The sequence below is a fragment of the Diceros bicornis genome, chromosome 2 (genome assembly GCF_020826845.1).
Source record: "Diceros bicornis minor isolate mBicDic1 chromosome 2, mDicBic1.mat.cur, whole genome shotgun sequence".
In the NCBI taxonomy this organism is placed as follows: domain Eukaryota; kingdom Metazoa; phylum Chordata; class Mammalia; order Perissodactyla; family Rhinocerotidae; genus Diceros; species Diceros bicornis.
In genome coordinates, this window is record NC_080741.1 from 25,935,772 (window position 1) to 25,954,508 (window position 18,737).

Here is an 18,737-nt window from a genome sequence, read left to right on the forward strand (position 1 = left end):
TTAGATCCCTACTTCTCAAAATGCCATATGGTTTAAAGACCTAAGTGAAAAGCAAAACCGTACAAATTTTAGACAAAAACCTTAAGGGAAAAGGTGATAGAGGACACTAATATTTAAAACTCCTGAACATCAAGACATAAACAAGGTAAAAAAAAAAAAAAGGGAAGAAACTGAAGATAGTTATAATCCATGTAAATAAATAGTATCTAGAATACATAAAGAACCCATACCCTTTATTAAGAAAAAAACACTCTAGTAGAAAAGTGAGCAAAAGATACAATAAGCAATTCATATAGAAGGAATGAGAATGACCAATAAACATTTGAATTCTCACAAGTAATTAACTCAATGAGATAAAATCTCATAAGTAATTAAAACAAAGAGAAATCATTTCACACTCATTGGCTTAGCTAATTTTAATGTCCAATAACACCAAGTGACAGTGTGTGTGGAAACTGGAACTTACAAATCGCTGTTAGGAGAGTGATATACTCCTTGCCTCAGGAGAACTGGTACAACCACTTTAGAAAGCAACTCCACTTCTTGGTATCAACTCCATGGAAACTTACTCACATGTGAACAAGGATGCAGAATATTCACTGTAGCACTAATTTGTAGTAATGAAAAAGTGGAAGCAACTTCTCTCAAGAGAAGATTAAGTCTGGTTTATTTATATAAGAAAATACTGTACAACAACAATGAAAATAATCTACATCTGCCAACACGGATAAATCTCAAAAACAGTGTTAAAAGTCAGCTGCAAAAAGATATGTACAATATAACATTCATGTAGAAGGTTAAAATACAAAACAATTCTTAACAGTCCATGGATAAACGCTACAGGAAGAATACAGAAATATTAAAAGTACAAAAACTATAAAAGCACAAAACACCAAATTTAGAATAATGATTGATTTTGGAGATGAAGGGAAGGTGAAGATCAAAGCTAGATCAGAAAATGTCAGAAGAGAAAGATCTATAAGTAAAAGTAAAGGCAGTCGATGGTCTAGAGCAGGAGTTGGCAAACTTTTTCAGTAAAGGGCCAGAGAATAAATATTTTAGGCTTTGCAGGCCAAAGAGGCAAAATCAAGGATATTATGTAAGTACTTTATTGGGGTTCAAAGTTAGTGTTTTCTATCATCAAAATTGATAGCAAGTGTTTGGTTTTTTTCAACCATTTAAAAACATAAAAACCATTTTTAGCTTGCAGATCACACAAAAGCAGGCAGAGGGCTGAATTTTGCCCATGGGCTACAGTTTGCCCACTGCTAACCTCAAGCAGCATTGTCCAACAGAACTTTCTGTGGTGATGGAAATGCTCTATATCTGCATTGTCCCCGATATGGTAACCACTAGCCACATGTGGCTATCGAGCACTTGAAAGGTGGATAGTGTGATTGAGAAATTAAATTGTAAATTGTATTTAATGTTAATTAAGTTAAGACAGCTATTCTAGAGTTTCTATGAATTTAAAGAACAGCTGTAAGGGAAATGGTTGAACAAACAACTTGGAAAAATAAGAGACTGTGATGGGAGAGTAGGACATATGAATCAGTGATTCTATCAGGGATAGAAAATTTTGGCTGATGAAAACGTTTTTGGGTGTGATTGATATGGAATGCAGAAAGATATGGAGATGCAGTCAAGAAAATTTGAGGTCTGGATTGAAAATTGAGGTCACCCAGTAAAACAGAATTTGTTGATCATGGACCTGGAGATTCCACAATGAAAAGTTGAAAGACAGAAGTGTTAGGTTGAGAGTACGGTAGGGGAGCTGCGAATTTCATGGCAATGACTATTGGGGAAACCAAGGTGGAGGGAGAGAAACGTGCAAGAAGGATGAGAATAGTGAAGGATAGAAAGTAAGATGATCAGAGATATTCTATCTTTAATATTTAAAGACTAGAAGAAAAACACAAGCACTGTCTTATACAAACTTTATTGCTCTTTAAAAATGGATAACCTACAGTGCTTTAAAGTTTAAAGAAGTATATACAAGTATAGGCTTCAAACTTTTAGAACTGAACTAGTTCCTTCTCATAGGTCGATCAAAAATAACAAAAAAGCCCTTGGCATTCACACATTTAACGTTTGAGATTTTTGACTAAATAAGGAACTATCCTGAAAGTCCATGACATAATAATCTGTGATTTTGCTTAAGTATCATGTTGAACAACATACACCTAGAGCTTGGGGTTCAGAGCTAGTCACTTACCTAGTCCCTGAGCCAAAGCAGCCATCAATTCTCTAATCGCGATCTCATACACACTTCACCAGAAAAATTAAATTTAACAATGATATAAAGGATCCACAAACAATTTAGGATATACCCTACTGTGAATGTCACGAATTTGTTTTATTCAAATATTATATAAGGAGTTTCAAAAAATCCTCAGACGTCTTCAAAAATCATTCATTCTAGTATTCCCCGCATAAGGGAAAAATAAAGATGCCAGAAGCTTATAATCAAAACATCTTAATTTGAATAATCATTATTAATTTTCACAATGTTGACATAAGATACATTTTGACTAAAATTAAGGGTTTTATGCAGTATAAAAAAATCTAAACTATTATAGTGCTTAAGTCCAGTTATTCATATTTAAAGGAAAAAACCAAATTTATTAAAGGTTTAAGAAAAAAATCACATTTGAAGTTTAGTTTCGAAGAAATGTTCATGATCTAGAGTCCTGTCAAGAGAATATTCCATGGCAATAGTTCAACCCACTTGTGTACTATCTTTCAGATTCTCGCTTGAGCAACAGAAAGGGGTGTAAGATGAATTTAAACAGCATCCAACAAACGCTTCATTGTATTTTCTTCATACTTCTTTTTTTAGAACTGTGTCTGGAATCCTTTTTCTGCTTGAAAATAGGCGAATTCAAGAAGCACAAATCTGTAAAAGGGTCCCCTCTTCTCAGTTTCCTGTAAGGGTAAAAAGAGCTCTTAGGCATAATTATAAGCATCCCAATACTAACTTACTCTTAGTATAAACTCATTGTAAAATATGCCAGTGTTAATATTCCCACTTCAGGTTTTTATCAAAATTTTATATTTCAAATAAGACTCACTCTTGAACAAAGCTCCATAACCTTACTCTCCCAACATGTATCATTAAAAGTGAGTTCCCACAAATACTTACGAAGCGAGTGTGGGTTCCTTGTAGTTCACACTGGCTGTGCACCTACGCTTAGGCAGAGACACTGCGGGGCTTTCTTTATTCTTCTTTGGGGAAAGAGAAAGTTTTCTGATTTTCACTACAGGATCCAAGGGGACATTGGTGATATCCTTCAGGCCACAATGAGCTGACTGGTGAGGTTCAGGTAGTACACCTACAAAAACAATTTTTACTGAATATGGTTCCAAAAAAAAAAAGCACAGGAACTAAAATTGTATGCAATTACATATCCTAAATGTATACAAAATCCAGCATTTTATCATATAAATTTTGTAACCTGTTCATTTTCTCATTGCAGATAACATTGAAATATTAATTATTGTAGATGTGAAGAACTGACATAACAGTTGACTAAAGTTAAAATGCTTAGGGGCCAGCCTGGTGGCGCAAGTGGTTAAGTGCGTGCGCTCCACTGTGGTGGCCCGGGGTTCGCCAGTTCGGATCCCGGGCGTGCACCTACGCACCGCTTGTCAAGCCATGCTGTGGCGGCATCCTATATAAAGTGGAGGAAAATGGGCATGGATGTTAGCCCAGGGCCAGTCTTCCTCAGAAAAAAAAGAGGAGGATTGGCAGATGTTAGCACAGGGCTGATCTTCCTCACACACACAAAAAATTCTTAAAAATTAAAAAAAATTAAAATTCTTCTAGGATAGCTTGGGCATAATGAATTAATTTAAACTATGGAATTTCATTTTAGTCACACCTTGCTCTTTAGAATCATCAAGGCCTCTCTCTCTCTCAATACCAACGTTTATCATCAAGTGGCTTCCTGTAGTCTTACAAAGCCACTTAAACTCATTCTATTAAATAAATGAGAATTCTAAATCACAGCCTCTGTGTACACCAGGAGAAAAGGGGTTCCCTCTAGTAAGGCTAGTAGGCTAAAATGTTTTGCATATCATAAGCATCCAAGTTACTCTACATTGAGGTTACATCCATATTGGGAGACAGGTAGCCAGCACACACATAGCAAGGACACAGCAAGACAAACGATCTCTTCAAATAGCTTTAAAAAGTAAATGGTTTCCCAGGAAAAACTAAATTGTAATTGTAAAATGACTTCATATTTAGCAATCACATTCTCCAGGGTTATCTGGGTTTCAAATATTCTGTCCTCATATAAGCATATTATACTATACTAATTATTCCAACTTTCAGTTTGGAAAATAAGGTTAAGCAAAAATATCAGATCAGTTGCTATATTCTGGAACAATGCTTCTCAAACTTTAACGTACATACAAATCCCCTGGAGGAACTTGTTAAAAAGATGCAGATTCTGATTCAAGGGTGGGGGGTATGGCCTGAGATTCTGCATTTCTAAGAAGTTTCCAGGTATTGCTGATGGTCTGGGGACCAAACTCTGAGTAACGCCATTTTAGAGTGTATTTTCTTTCCTTTAAAAACTTATTATAGAAATTTTCAAGTGTACACAAAGATGGAGATAACAGTATAATGAACTCCCAGTTTCCCAGCTTCAATAATTATCAACATTTTGCCAATCTTGTTTAATTTACTCTAACATCATTTCAGCATATTTTTTAAAAAGATATTTGCATGCTACCACCCCCTAACTGGTTGACCTTGAAAAGGTCATTTAACTTTTTTAGGCTTTAGTTGCCTTATAAACAAAACAAGTATGATGACACCTACACCTCATAGAGTTGTTCTGAAGATCAAATGAAACAGCATGACAATATTTTGAGAATGATACAACCTGACTGTGTAGGTTACTTTTACTATACTAACTAGAATTCCCAGATGAGAATCTTTGTGGGCAGGTACAGGCCGTATCATTGATATTTGAATCATGCCTACTTTTGATCTAACTAATAAAAGCAAGATTTTCTAAGCCACAGTTTTAGATGTCTTACAAATGTCTTACAAAAGAATACTAAGCCCATCAATTGAGGAAAAAGTTTTTTGGTCTTATTAGGCCACCTCCACTAACTAGAAAATTATTTTAAATCATGGTTCCTGCCAAATTGAATATAAAGCAAAGCCATTAAAATGACAGGTCACTGGATTCAAGTTTGATTTCATTTTCAAGAGGATTTTCAGGTGAATGTAGAAAAGATATTTTAATTCAACCTAACTCCACAAAAATGTCTTTTCCTCACTTTGGAAGGCTTCATTTCCTGAAAGTAAAAATGCTCTCTCCATAACAAGTAGTATTTGTTCTTAAAAGAGGATTTAAATTAGCTTAAAGCAGGTCAGAGCAACCCAACTGTGATTTCCACCCCCATCCCCCGACTATTTAATCAGACTGCAACTTCCCCTAAAAAGACAGATGGTAAGTCTCTAAGCTCCCCCAGAGAAACAGATGGTAAGTATAGTACATAAGCATCAGGAGCGATCATTTATCATAAACATTAAAAATGCAGGCAAACAAGGAGATCACTTACTAGGAGGAGTTTCTGTTGGCTTAGAACCCTCCGTCTCTTTTTCATCCGTATATTTTGGTGCTCTTTTAGATCGAGGCCTGGTGACTGGGCCCCTATCTGATTCGTTGGTGAGATCTTGACTGGACTTGCAAGTGGGCAAATAGAGGTCATCAGAATCATCTCCTGAACCACTTGATTCAGAACCACCTGATTCACAAATGCTCACTTCAGATTCACTGTTTTTGGTTTCTTCTCTTTTAGAATCACTGCTCATTTTTTGTCGGAAAGGAGTGAGATGAACACCCTCTTCCAAATTAAAATTGTAAGCATCATTGGAAGTGAAAGATTCATCCAACTTTTTTTTGGAAACAGTTTTTTTATTCTCACTTTTGCTCCATTTATACTTTGATATAGATTTTGATTTTCTCCTTCTGTTAGCTTTTCTTTTCTCTTTTCTTCTTCTTCCTTGTGCATCTCTATGCTTACTTTCAGTTTGTTCAGATTTATACTCTAAAACGTCTTCTTTTGTTTTAGTAGATCTTCCTGGGTGAGTGAGCTTTGGTGATAAGTTAATTTGATCCTTGTTCCATTGAGAAACATTTTGTTCTACATTTTCAGGTATGTGCATACTTATTAGTGGGTCTACAAATCTAATTCTTTCTAATTCAAAAGACTGCTCTGACAAATGACTGAGTTCAAAATCATCCAAGGTATTGAATTGACACAGATTGTTAAAACGTTTCTTTAAACTGCGACGGAGAGATACAGTTCTAGGTAAGACATTATCAGTAGACTTATCTTCACCTGAATCCAAATCAAGTCTCAGTCTGTCTGGAGGAATGGTAGGTATTTGCTCTGAGAATTCAAAAAATAAATGAGAAAAATAGTTTCACTTTAGGGAAATTTAAATTTCAAGAATCTTAGAATTCAAAGTTAAAAATACAATGAATGAAAAGTCATTCTGTATTTTCCCCACATTTACTGTAAGTAAATAAAAATCTGGGGAATTTAATATTATCTATTTATTTGGCAATGATCAACAGATGGCTTATAGCTGACTGTGAAAAAATCTTATATAACCTTCAAAAATATTCCAACTTGGGTTTTATGTGCTCCCTGGTTTAACGGTTTAAAGAAAAACTAGTAGTCTACATGTATCTGTGTGTATAGGATTAAGAGGAAGAGAATCTCATATTCCAAAGTAGGAAAAATACACCAAGAAAGTGGGAGCTAAGTTGTTCTTTGAAAAATGAGTAAGACTGGGGCCGGCCCGGTGGCGCAAGCGGTTAAGTGCGCGCGCTCCGCTGCGGCGGCCCGGGGTTCGCTGGTTCGGATCCCGGGCGCGCACCGACGCACTGCTTGGTAAGCCATGCTGTGGCGGCGTCCCATATAAAGTGGAGGAAGATGGGCACCGATGTTAGCCCAGGGCCGTCTTCCTCAGCAAAAAAGGAGGAGGATTGGCGGATGTTAGTTGAGGGCTGATCTCCTCACAAAAAAAAAAAAAAAAAAAAAAAATGAGTAAGACTGGGATAACTGGAAAGCCTTTCAGAAAAGAAATATAATCTGTATTATTAGGAAAAGTGAGGACACTTTGTTCTGCTTATGCAAATGCCATCCCGTCTTTAATGCTTAGTTCAAGAGAGGACTGATATTTGAGAACAGGGACACATCAATTTAAAAATGAAAGAAGGTCATGGCTTTAGAGGTCAGCTTTGAGTTTAAACGCTAGCTCTTACCATCTGGGCTACTTCTTGTGAGATAACTTTACTTCTTTGAGTCCACATAAAATGGGACTGATTGTACCTATATTCCAGGGTTGTTATGAGGGTACGTAAGATAATGTATGTAAAATGCATAATACAGAGCTTGACACATAGTAGGGCTCAGTGAATTGCAGCCAGTTATAGGTTTCTGATTACAAATTTGGCAAAATAAATGGATGTAGTTGAAAACATTATTTTGTGTAAAATAAACAATTTGCTTTGAACAGAAAAATACCAGATGAGCAAATTTTAAAAATTAAAAAAAAAAAAATTAGAGAAATTTAATTATGTTACTTGTTCTCAAAGATCTCATCTTGCCCTTAATAATATTTTTAGATTTTCACTTGAATTACCTTCTATTTGGAACGATTCTCCTTGTCCTGGAAGGTGAGTTTCCTGAAGAGGAACTTGTCTTAGAAAATACCAATGAAAAAGAGAAATTTATTTTACAATTGTGTAATAAAAACAAATTTAAGATTTCTTAAAATTAAGTTTTTTCCTTTCCTTTAGTATCATTTGATAATTCCATTCTAAATCAGTACATCTGTTCTGAACCAAAGGAAACCAAAAACATTCATGCTGAATACGTGGAGGCTGATTTGTTATGACCAACAGACATTCAACTCCCACTGGAAGAACTAACATATCAAATTGGACAGTTCCTCCTGAAAACATGCCATAACTCATAATTCCATTTCACTGGAGAAACAGCCAATCAGAATTGACTTATAAAATATATTAAAGAAATGCAGTTTGATCACTTAACCCGTTAGGAGCCTGCTTTATCATTAGCTGAGCAGTGATTTTTTCAGTAGTACATGCTTTTATGGTGCCTAACTACTGACTCCTCTGAAGTTAACACTGTTCATTTTCTTTAAAAATCTTGTCCCTTTTTGGTTCATGGAAGAAGAAATTTTCTTTATGCTTTAATACTATCACTGGCTGTTTCATTCTAATTATAATTTTATTCTTTATTTTCTATAGAGAATTTTCCCCTCTAGACATCAAAAATTAAATACAGGTTTAGGTAACAGTGTTATGGTAACCAGGTAACAACAATTTTAGAAATTTTATAAAAACTCAATTATCTCATCTTACGTTTTGCCAATTACGAAAATATTCTGTCAGATCTTAAAGTTCAACAGTGTTAAAACTACTCATGATTAAAATTAATATGGGGATAGAAATCATATTAGTGATTACTTCCGCGAGGAGACACGAGGGAATGGTTTATGGGAGTCGTTCTTACCTGGGGACAATTATGACCCCCACCCCCCGCAGGGGATATTTGGCAATGTCTGGAGACATTTTTGGTTCTCAAAACTGGGAGGGGGGGTGTTACTGGCATTTAGTAGGTAGAGGCCAAGAATGCTGTGAAATATCCCACAACGCTTAGGACAGCCCTCCACAACAAAGAATAATCTGGCTCAAAATTTCAATAGTGCTAAGACTGAGAAACCCTGGGCCAGAGTGATGGCTAGGCTCTATATCTTAATGGAGATTTTGGTTCCACAGGTAGGGACAACAGTTCCATAGTTTTGACCAGTGTTGGTCAAACTCATCAAACTGTGTAATTAAGATCTGTGCATTTTACTCTATGTAATTATATCTCAGTAATTCATAAGCAAACAAATAAAGTACACTTGATCCAAGAGAAGGGGAAGAGGGTATATGGGGTCTGATTGCATTTAAGAATGAATTGGATTAGCCAGACAGTTGTGACAGCTGTGTTAAATATAATGTTTTATTATATTCCTTTTCTAAACCAGACTATTTGAGTACTGGCAAAATACTATCATTGAATAGCCAATCCTTAGAATAAAAACATGATGCAAGAAAAATATAACTGAAGGGAATAGTTTAAAAATTCCAGAGAAGCTTCTTATTCCCAGACATCAAAAAAGTAACTAAATAGGGCCGGCCCCGTGGCTTAGCAGTTAAGTGTGCGCGCTCCGTTACTGGCGGCCCGGGTTCGGATCCCGGGCGTGCACTGACGCATCGTTTCTCTGGCCATGCTGAGGCTGTGTCCCACATACAGCAACTAGAAGGATGTGCAGCTATGACACAGAACTATCTACTGGGGCTTTGGAGAAAAAATGGAGGATTGGCAGTGGATGTTAGCTCAGAGCTGGTCTTCCTCAGCAAAAAAAAAAAAAAAAAAGAGGATTAGCATGGATGTTAGCTCAGGGCTGATCTTTCTCACACACACACAAAAAAGTAACTAAATATAAGAAATCTTTGGCTTGGTTATATATAACAGAATTTCAACATATCAAATTTTCTTAAATATATTCTCAGTAGAGAGAACATCAGAGTCAATATACAAAAGTCAATATGATGCAATTTTCCTTTCATAAATGGATCATATAATTAAATCTTCCTTGGTATTAATAATCAGAAGAATGAGTTTGATACTAACGGTAAATCCTTCACAAATAAATCCCCAGAGTTGTTGTCACTATTGGAATCCATTCCAGAGAGACATACTTCTTGGTTCTGTTAATGTATTAAAACAAAGAAAACACTGTTACAACTGAAACCTTCATGACAAAGCATTCATTATTCAACAATAAATACTTACATATTGACAGTCTACTATGGTGCCAGGCACTGTTCTGGGAACTGGGTCTATAGCGGCTAAAAAATAGATTAAGTCCTGCTCTACATTCTAGTGTAGGGAGAGAAAATTTAAAAAAGAGCTTACATTCTAGTGTAGGGAGACAAAATTTAAAAAAGAAAGAGATATATAAATAATTTCAGATAGTGATAAGTGCTATGGAGGAAATACGTAGAGTGAAGTGCCAGAGAGTAACTGAGGTTGGAGGGCTCTTTTAGATGGAGTGACTTTCATCTGAAATCTAAAGAATGCAAAGGAGCAGCCATTGAAAGAGCAGGTGGAAGAGAAAGCAGTGGAAACAGCAAACACATAAGTCATGATGTAAGAAAAACCTTGCTGTGTTCGAAAAGAAAGGCCATTGTGGCTGGAACATAGTCACTGAGAAGAACAGGAGGAGATGTGCATGCAGAGGCCAGATAATGTAGGGCCTTGAGAGCCATGAATTTGGATTTTAGTCTACATGTGATGGGAAGTCACTTAAACATTAACCAGGGAAGCAAAATGACTAAGTTTTAAAAAGAGCATTCCAGCCACTGTGTGAAACATGGATTGAAAGGGGCCAAGTGCAGAAGGAGGTAGGCAGTCATCACAGTAAATCAAGCAAGACATATGAGCTCGGACTGGAGTCCTATGGCTATGGAGGTGAAGCCCAGAGGAAGGTCTTGAGATGACAAAGTGTGCTCAGATTGAACACAGGTGGAAGTGGGGACAATGAGGGAGAGGGAAGCCTCTTATGGTTTTGACTTGAGCAAATGGGTAGGATGTTTATTGAGATGAGTAAGACAGAGGGAGGCAGAAGTACACAATACCTTTGGGAGGGGGAAAATAAAGAGTTGTGCTTTGTACAAAATATGGTTGAGATCCTTTACAAATGTTTAAGAGGATATATCAAGTAGTAGCCGTGTGTGTCTGTGTGTGTGTGTATGTGTGTGTGTGTGTATGTGTAGATCCTGGCTATAAATTTGGAAGTCACCAGCAGATAGATAGAATTTAAAGCTATTGCAAGGGATAAGATGAGATTGGGTCTAGGACAATTGACACTGACAAGTAAAGAAGCAACCAGCAAAAAAGACTGACATGGAACAGTCAGCAAGGTAGAAAGAAAACTAGGAGAGTATGATGGTAAGAAAGCTAAGAGATCAAAGTATTTCAAACAAGGAGTAATTCCTGTGTTATATGTTACTTCAAGGCCAAGAAGAAAGAGATGTGAATACTGAATTCAGTAACACGGAGGTTTTGGGGAACTCGGCACAGTGGCAATAGAATAGTGGAGATATAAGCCAGAGAAGAGTGAGTTCAAATGTGAATGGGCAAGGGAGGAGGGCGAAAGGGGTAATTCGGCACATGTGTGTGGTGATGGGTTGTAGTTAGTATTTGGGTGGTGAACATGATGTAATCTATGCAGAAATAGAAGTATAATGATGTACACCTGAAATTTATACAATGTTATAAACCAATGTTACTGCAATAAACAACAACAACAACAAAAATGTGCATGGAAGCTGAGGAAGTGAAGACGGTGGGTGCACTGTTCTCTCTGGAAAAGTTCTGCTGTGAAGCAGAGAAATGAGGAGATGGAGGGATGTGAGATCAGGAGAGGTATCATTCATTTTCTTTTCCTCTTAAGGTAAGAGATACTAAAGCACATTTGTATGACAGCTAGAATGATTCAGTAGAGAGGGAGATACATGTTGGAGGAGAGCGAAAACTTTCAGGAGCAAAATCCTGCAGGAGAAGTGAAGAAGGGAATGTGATGGACAAGGGGAGGGCTTGGCCTTTGACAGGAGCAGGGACACTTCTGCCACTGCAACAGGAGGAAGAGGGAGAACACAAGTAGAGACACAGGCAGAGTTGTAGATCTGTATTAGGAAGATGAGAGTTCCAGCCTAATTCCTTAGAAGTCATTCTAACTCAGTTCAGTTGTTTTTTGAAATCTGATGCACATATAATTTGCTGACATTATAATGAATAGGTTAAAACTGTTCATCAGAAACAAAACCACTAGAAGTTTTAAATTTATTATCAATATAGCTAATGTTATAAAACTAGTATTATCACTAAAGTAATAATAAAGGTAAATAAAGGAGAATATTTAACTACAGAATGATGTAATTCAAAAACAAATTATTAAAAAGATCCATTACAAAATTTAGGGAACAAACAGCTTTTAGATATTACATTCTGATTAATCCTTATAAACTAACTATTGGTAGGCAAGAAAAATCTTCTTCTTAAAGCATTTTAAGCTTCTCCATCAGTGCTCTATTGACTTGATAAACATGGAAGCACGAGTGTAGAATGATGGCTGAGAACGAGTGACACATGTAACAAGTATATGGCAGAAAACCAACTCTGACATTTTAAATGCTAAGAACACTTTTGCCCAGCAACTAACAATATGTTTTAATAAATACTCAAAAATCATTGATAAATGTCAAAAGACCTGCAATAAGAGAATTTTTTCCCTACCGTTTTTGTGATTATCTTATTGGGTACTCATTTCACACTATTCAATGTGTAATTTCAGCAAAAACTTTGGAAAGGAAAGAGAAAGATTCAAAAGTCTTTGGAGGAATTTTTTTCCTCACCAGTTGACCAAAAAGGGAAAAGAAAAAAATTAGGAAAGATGACATTCTGAAGGAAAAAAATTTTTAAAAGCAATCTAACCCTCACATAAAGGTAAAGAAATCATATCCAATCTTTATAAAGACAATTCTCTATTACACTGTATATGTATATATTGCATTTATGTGTATATATGTATATATGTGTGTATATATATAAACACACACGAAAATACATTCTATATAGCATACATAGAAAAAATATGGAATCACCTTAGTTGCAGGGAAGCAAGAACTCTTTCACTGACCCCTCCTGTCAATGGAGAAGTGACTTGAATCCCTTCCTCAAGTCCATACCCCTACCCTAATTACTATGGTCTGGCTTTCTGCTCTGGTCTCCTGGCCTAAGTGCCAACACAACTGTGTTCACTGGCACAGCAAACAGATGGCCACCCAGGAAGAAAGTAAACTGTTCTGTTAACACCTGACACTCACCACTGCTTTTCTCTTTCCCTGCCCCATGTAGCTTCCCTGGCAGTGGCTTCTGGGAAAAGGAAAGGAGAAACTAGCTCATCATTACTCTTCTCAGGATTAACGTTCAATGAGACACAAAGAATATCGTAAATCGAGCTTTCTCCACGTCTATTATAGTTTCGTTGGCCCTCTATACAACCTTGGACATAAACAGAATCAGATTAAAAATGTTGACAGCAAAACGTTCAGGATATTTCTCGTTTGGGAGTTAATATATAGTCTTCCTTATTTAGCCAACTAGTAGGTAAAAGTGATTCTCCAAAAGGCATGCAAATACTTCCCACTCTCCAAATTAAGGCAGTTCTTATAAAACCCCACTGGATGTAGCAAAACTACATAGAAAAGCTAAGATTTATAGCAGTGATAAAACCTCTGGACTAGTCCTCTTCCCCTACCAATTTTAGACCTTTAGTTTGGTTGCCCCATCTTTGACTCACTTAGTTGAACATTCAAAGGAAGTGGAATACAGTGCAAAAGGCTGAACTATGTTTTCTGTACCTCATCTTGCTACCTGCAGAACCAAGTTATACAAGCACAAGCCTCAATCACCTATATGCTTGAAGCTTTCTTAACTGGCCACACACAACAGCTGTGCTAGAGCACTCGACAGATGTTATGATTAATTCACGAATAACAAGCTATCAGTAATTAATTTAAATAACATAATTGATCTAAACTACTAATTCATGGCTTTAATATTTTTTCCTAAGAAATTCAGCCTTTGTAATGAAAATACCTGAGCAAATTCTTCTGTTTGTTGTGAAGTAAGCTTTTCTTTCAACGTATATAACTGACATGTGAGGTAGTAACATTCTTTTCTCAGCTGTAGGATAATATCTTGGGCTTCTCTCACTTTGGATTTTTCATTTTCCAAAGCTAAAACTAACATTCTGTTGTTGTCTTGGTAGTTTTTTAGCAGTGTAGAAGTGTTGGCTAAAAAAGAGAAAAGAAATTTTATTAGTTATTAAATCTAAACTTAAAGAGTGATGCCAAAGGACAACATGAAAATCTCTTACTGATTAGTTGGCATGGTGCAGCTATAAAAGACTTTCGTTTGCCAATCTCTGCCAAGTTTTTATTCCTTTTCTCTTTCATTCGTTTCTTGATGTCTTCAAGACTATCTTGAAAGGACTTTTTCAGGCACCTTTCCTTGGCCATTTTCTGCCTAGGAATTCAAAACAACAAAAAAATATTTAATCTTTCTGAGAGAGAATATCATCGAATATAAAACAAGATTGAAAACACAGGATGTTCATGAAGAATGGATTAAATAGAGACTAAGTAACTGTTGAGTTAGCTCAAAGTAGATAGCTAATCTGGTAATAAGCTAGATTTTGCAGATTTTAAATCTCAATATTTTTGGCATAATATTAGCCTCCTCAGGTACATTATAGGGAAGGTTTAATAAATATGGGTTTCCAACCCAAAGACTTGTAATATGGCGCTTATTTATTCTTTAACAAATACTCATTGGGACTTACTATATCCCAGGCACTATAGGAAATGCTTAATATATTTTGATGTTATTATTTGTTTCCTACAGACAATGTTTATGATCAACGTTTAGTGTTTATTAGGCTCACAGCATTAGTTCAGAGGCAATCATATATCTGGGCTTTGTTTTCCAGTTCTTCTCTATATTATTAATTTATCAGATTAGGTCACTTATTACCTCTCTCTCTCCCCCACACTCTTTTAACCCAATATTACTTAAGATATCCACACACTCTTAAGAAAGTCAAGGTGATCTTCAGTGGTTTAGTTAAATTATGTAGCACTACATATAATTTTAATAGTCTATTATAACAATTATAGAGCTAGAAAAAGCAGGTACTGGGGCAAAAGAACATGCCAGTTTTCTCAAAGTTATTTCTTAAACTCAGGTCTGCTAACTCCCAGTGAATCATGAATACAGCAAACAAGACATTAATTAATGACTGTTATACATACAGTTAAAAGTAGCAAAACATGCATTGACAGTGGTATATGCTATTGAATATATTAATATATAAGTATACCTAAATCTTTCAATGATGCAAATCAGATACACTTCAGTATTCTGCTACTAAGCATGTCAAATTACTTTTCATGAACATCTTTTACCCTAAATTGCACTTGGCAGATCTTAAAATTGCAAAAAATAATTCTTGTTTCCTACAACAATCTGTGTATACAATTTTCACTACAAAGGATACCTCCATCTCCTCCCGAACCTTACATTTTCTTGAGTATTTTCTCCAGGCCTTACTCACATTCCTCTATGTAGTGTCTGGGGTCTTAAACATAGATATTGTAGATCTCATTTAAATTATTTTCTTTCTGCCAATGTAGATACAATATACACTGGGATGTTCCCAGTAGAGCAAGCACAACAATTTTTTTAAAAGCACTAATGTCAAGTGGGTTGTATAAAACAACGTACCACAACAGAGTTTTTCAAGTTCGAACTCGAGATGTTTGAGAGCCATACAGATCAAGTAACTGATCAAGTTAGTTTAGTTAGGGAAGTTTAGTTAACATATTTTAAAAGCAAAGACTTAGCTAAAAAACTTTCATTTAATCAACTTAAAATCACAAAAGGAATTTGCAGTATCGGAAGCTCCGAGTCCTGTCTAGGCCGACGGTGTTAACAGGGGGTGTGGTGGAGAGAACGAATGAAAACAGGTCACAGCGCGGGATGGCAGTCTCAATCCATAGTACTGGGGTAAGCGGTCTGGATTCAAAAGAACCTAGAATATTTGCTCTCTGTCATGATTCTTTCATCACTCCTGCGGCTGAGGCAGCCAGCTGGACACCGGTCAGTGCCGGCTGCTCCAGGGCAACCGGGGAAGCCAAAGGAAAGGACGTCAACGGGATCGCGCCGCACAAAAACTAGCTGCCGCTTCGCGTGCCCTTACGCTGAGCCTGGCTTCTAACTACTGTAAATGCTCTCTTACACATCACGTAACTCACACCATTCTGCACGGCAGGAGGTTTGGGTCCCCGGTTATTTAACAGAACAGGAAACTGGAGCATCGGAAAGCGCAGGTCGGGGGGCCGAGCAGAGAAAGGCACCCGGTCAGTCCGACTCCACAGCCTGAGCTTTTGGCCACCGAACTTAGGGACGACAGAGAGACCCCTGAGGGAAGAAGAACCGGGGTTACGACGCCTCTGTTTCAGACCGGAAAAACCTGCGGCCTCCTCTTTCTCCAAGCGGCTCCGGGAATGCGGGGAGGGGGAGGGACTGCCGGAAGAGGACCCGGGGACCCGCCTCCCACAGATGCGTCTACAACCGTACCTTGGCCTCCACTTCTGCCGCAGCTCCTCCTCACATTCCAAGGCTCCGCGAGGCTGTGCGGCCGTGTGTGCCCCGCGCTCCGGGCCCTGCAGCTCTCAGGCACCGTCTCCCGTCGCCCGCTGACTACCGCGATCACATTCGAAATGCTCCGCCGCGCTCACCCATTGGCTGAATGGGAGGCGGTCACGTGATGCGACGGCGCAGCCGCCGACGCAGGTAGAGCCCCGCCCCGCCGGGCAGTGTCACGTGACGCTCTCTCGCCGAGGACCCGCATCCGGGCATCCACCGCCCGCCTCGCTGAGAGGGCGGAGCCAGTTGTCAGGCCGTGGGGACCTGCCAGCGGTTTTATACCCCGGGTTGTTGGCTTTTAGGGGTGGAGCCGCTCCGAGACCTTTAAGAGGGGTTTCTTTTAGGGCGTTCAAAAGCTTCCTGTTTCTTTCGTCTTGCAGGTTCTCATCTTCGAGGTTGTGCTCAGGGGCTCCCCCTTGTGAGAAGACTCTCCTTGGGTGGTTGCCTGCCCAAGCAGTCAACCTGCTGCAGGGAGGCAGCTTTTAGGGATAGTAAAGCCAAAATAGGAGCAAATTTTGGGTTAACGGGATAGTATCAGAGAAGTTGCAGGTATCTGAAATATTCCGCCTCAGGTTCTTTTCGCCCAGCTACCTCTGGTTCTTTAACCCTCAGGAAATGGCATCAGCATCCATCCAGTTACCCACTGAGAAGTCTGGGGAATCTTCCTTGTGGAATCTTTATTCTCCCGTAGCCTTTCCACATGCACTCAGTCACCCAGTCCTGTCAAATCTACTTTCGAAGTATTTCTCACGTCCAAATCCCACTGTTTTCTGATCCCCTAATGGAGTCAACTACTTAATCTCTTTCTATGAACTGTGCCAGTATCTACTCTGATGGCAGGCTCCACTCCCTTATATTTTTTTTTGTGAGGAAGATCAGCCCTGAGCTAACATCCATGCTAATCCTCCTCTTTTTGCTGAGGAAGACCGGCTCTGAGCTAACATCTATTGCCAATCCTCCTCCTTTTTTTCTCCCAAAGCCCCAGAAGATAGTTGTACGTCATAGCTGCACATCCTTCTAGTTGCTGTATGTGGGACGCGGCCTCAGCATGGCTGGAGAAGCGGTGCGTTGGTGCGCGCCCGGGATCCAAACCGGGCTGCCTGTAGCGGAGCACACGCACTTAACCGCTAAGCCACGGGGCTGGCTCTCTGTTATATTCTTCATAGAGTGACATTTTGACAAAGCAAATATGATTGAATATGAAACTCTTAAAGGGCTCCCCACTGCATTTAAGATGAAGTTCAAACGCCTTAAGATTTGGTCCTTAAAGAGCTCCGTGGTTCTTGGTTCCACCTCTTCTGAATTTTCCTCTTCTTTTCTTTCTTGCTGCTTTGCCCATGCTGTTCTATTTGTTAAGAACGGTCTTTCCTCTCCTTGGTTCCGACATACTCTTATTCTCGCTGCAGGTCTGATTGTAGAGGTGAATTCTTCCAGAAGGCCTTATCTGTCCCCAAAGCCACCTAATAGCCTGCTTTGTACTTCCTTAGTGCTGTGCTCTTCACCCTTGGTACTCGTTGTGGCACTGACTTGCCGTTCTCTGCCTATTTATTCAAGTTGCATAAGGGTAAGAACTATATGTGTGTGTTCATAGTTAAATCTTCAGCATCTATTTAGCAATTTGAAGTAAGTCAGTACATAGTCACTGGGACAATAAAAGAATGAGTAAATGAAACGTAAACAATTACTTAGAATTTAAGCATTCAATTCATTATGTAGATTTCTTTTCTTAAGGTAACTAACATTTATATCCTCACTCTAGTCTAGGCCTCACCTTAGGCCTTCCTGGCTTGAGGGGAAGAGATTAGAACATCCTTCTCCAACCAACAACTTGTTCTCCAAGTGTTGTCCACCAGATCACCTCTGTTAGTCCTCAGTTTACTACCACTGAGTGGTAGTAAACTGAGGACTATGAGTGTGGCTCATTTGTGCAGAAGCATCAAGAAGGAAGGAGCAGAGAGATTTTTTTATTGCTCAAGGCCAGAGGGTATGAAGTGGAAAGTGAGAGCAGGGCTGGCTTCATGGGCATGCTAACTGTGCTCAGAATGGCCCTGCACTTGGTTTAATGCTCTGTTGCCGTATCGAAATGGTTAATAATTTATGTTTGAGCTTGTGATTTGTAAGTGAAGTCTGATGAGACAATGGAGCACACACATGAACAGATAAGATACATGCAATATGTATGTCCATCCCTGTCTCTTGCTGCCCCGTTGCCATATAGTGTTGAGGATGCTCACTAAATGGCTTCCATGACATGCTCACTTTGTGCTATGAGCCCCATGCTCAGAAGGGCTTCACACTTGGTTTAATGCTCTGCTGCCATCTTGAAATTCTTAACAATGTTATCTTTGAACTTG

The 18,737-nt window shown here is 38.3% G+C and overlaps 1 protein-coding gene across 1 annotated transcript; it reads right to left on the bottom strand.

Annotated features, from left to right (window-relative positions):
- Positions 1-650: 650 nt before the first annotated feature.
- SGO1 (shugoshin 1) lies at positions 651-16,432 on the bottom strand. Its single transcript, XM_058553821.1, has 8 exons — positions 16,315-16,432; positions 14,054-14,202; positions 13,774-13,970; positions 9,742-9,818; positions 7,676-7,734; positions 5,581-6,414; positions 3,143-3,332; positions 651-2,925 (listed from the first exon to the last, which is right to left on the bottom strand). The coding sequence occupies exons 2-8, from the start codon at positions 14,193-14,195 to the stop codon at positions 2,808-2,810; spliced, it is 1,617 nt and encodes a 538-aa protein (XP_058409804.1). The 5' UTR covers positions 14,196-14,202; positions 16,315-16,432; the 3' UTR covers positions 651-2,807.
- Positions 16,433-18,737: the final 2,305 nt, after the last annotated feature.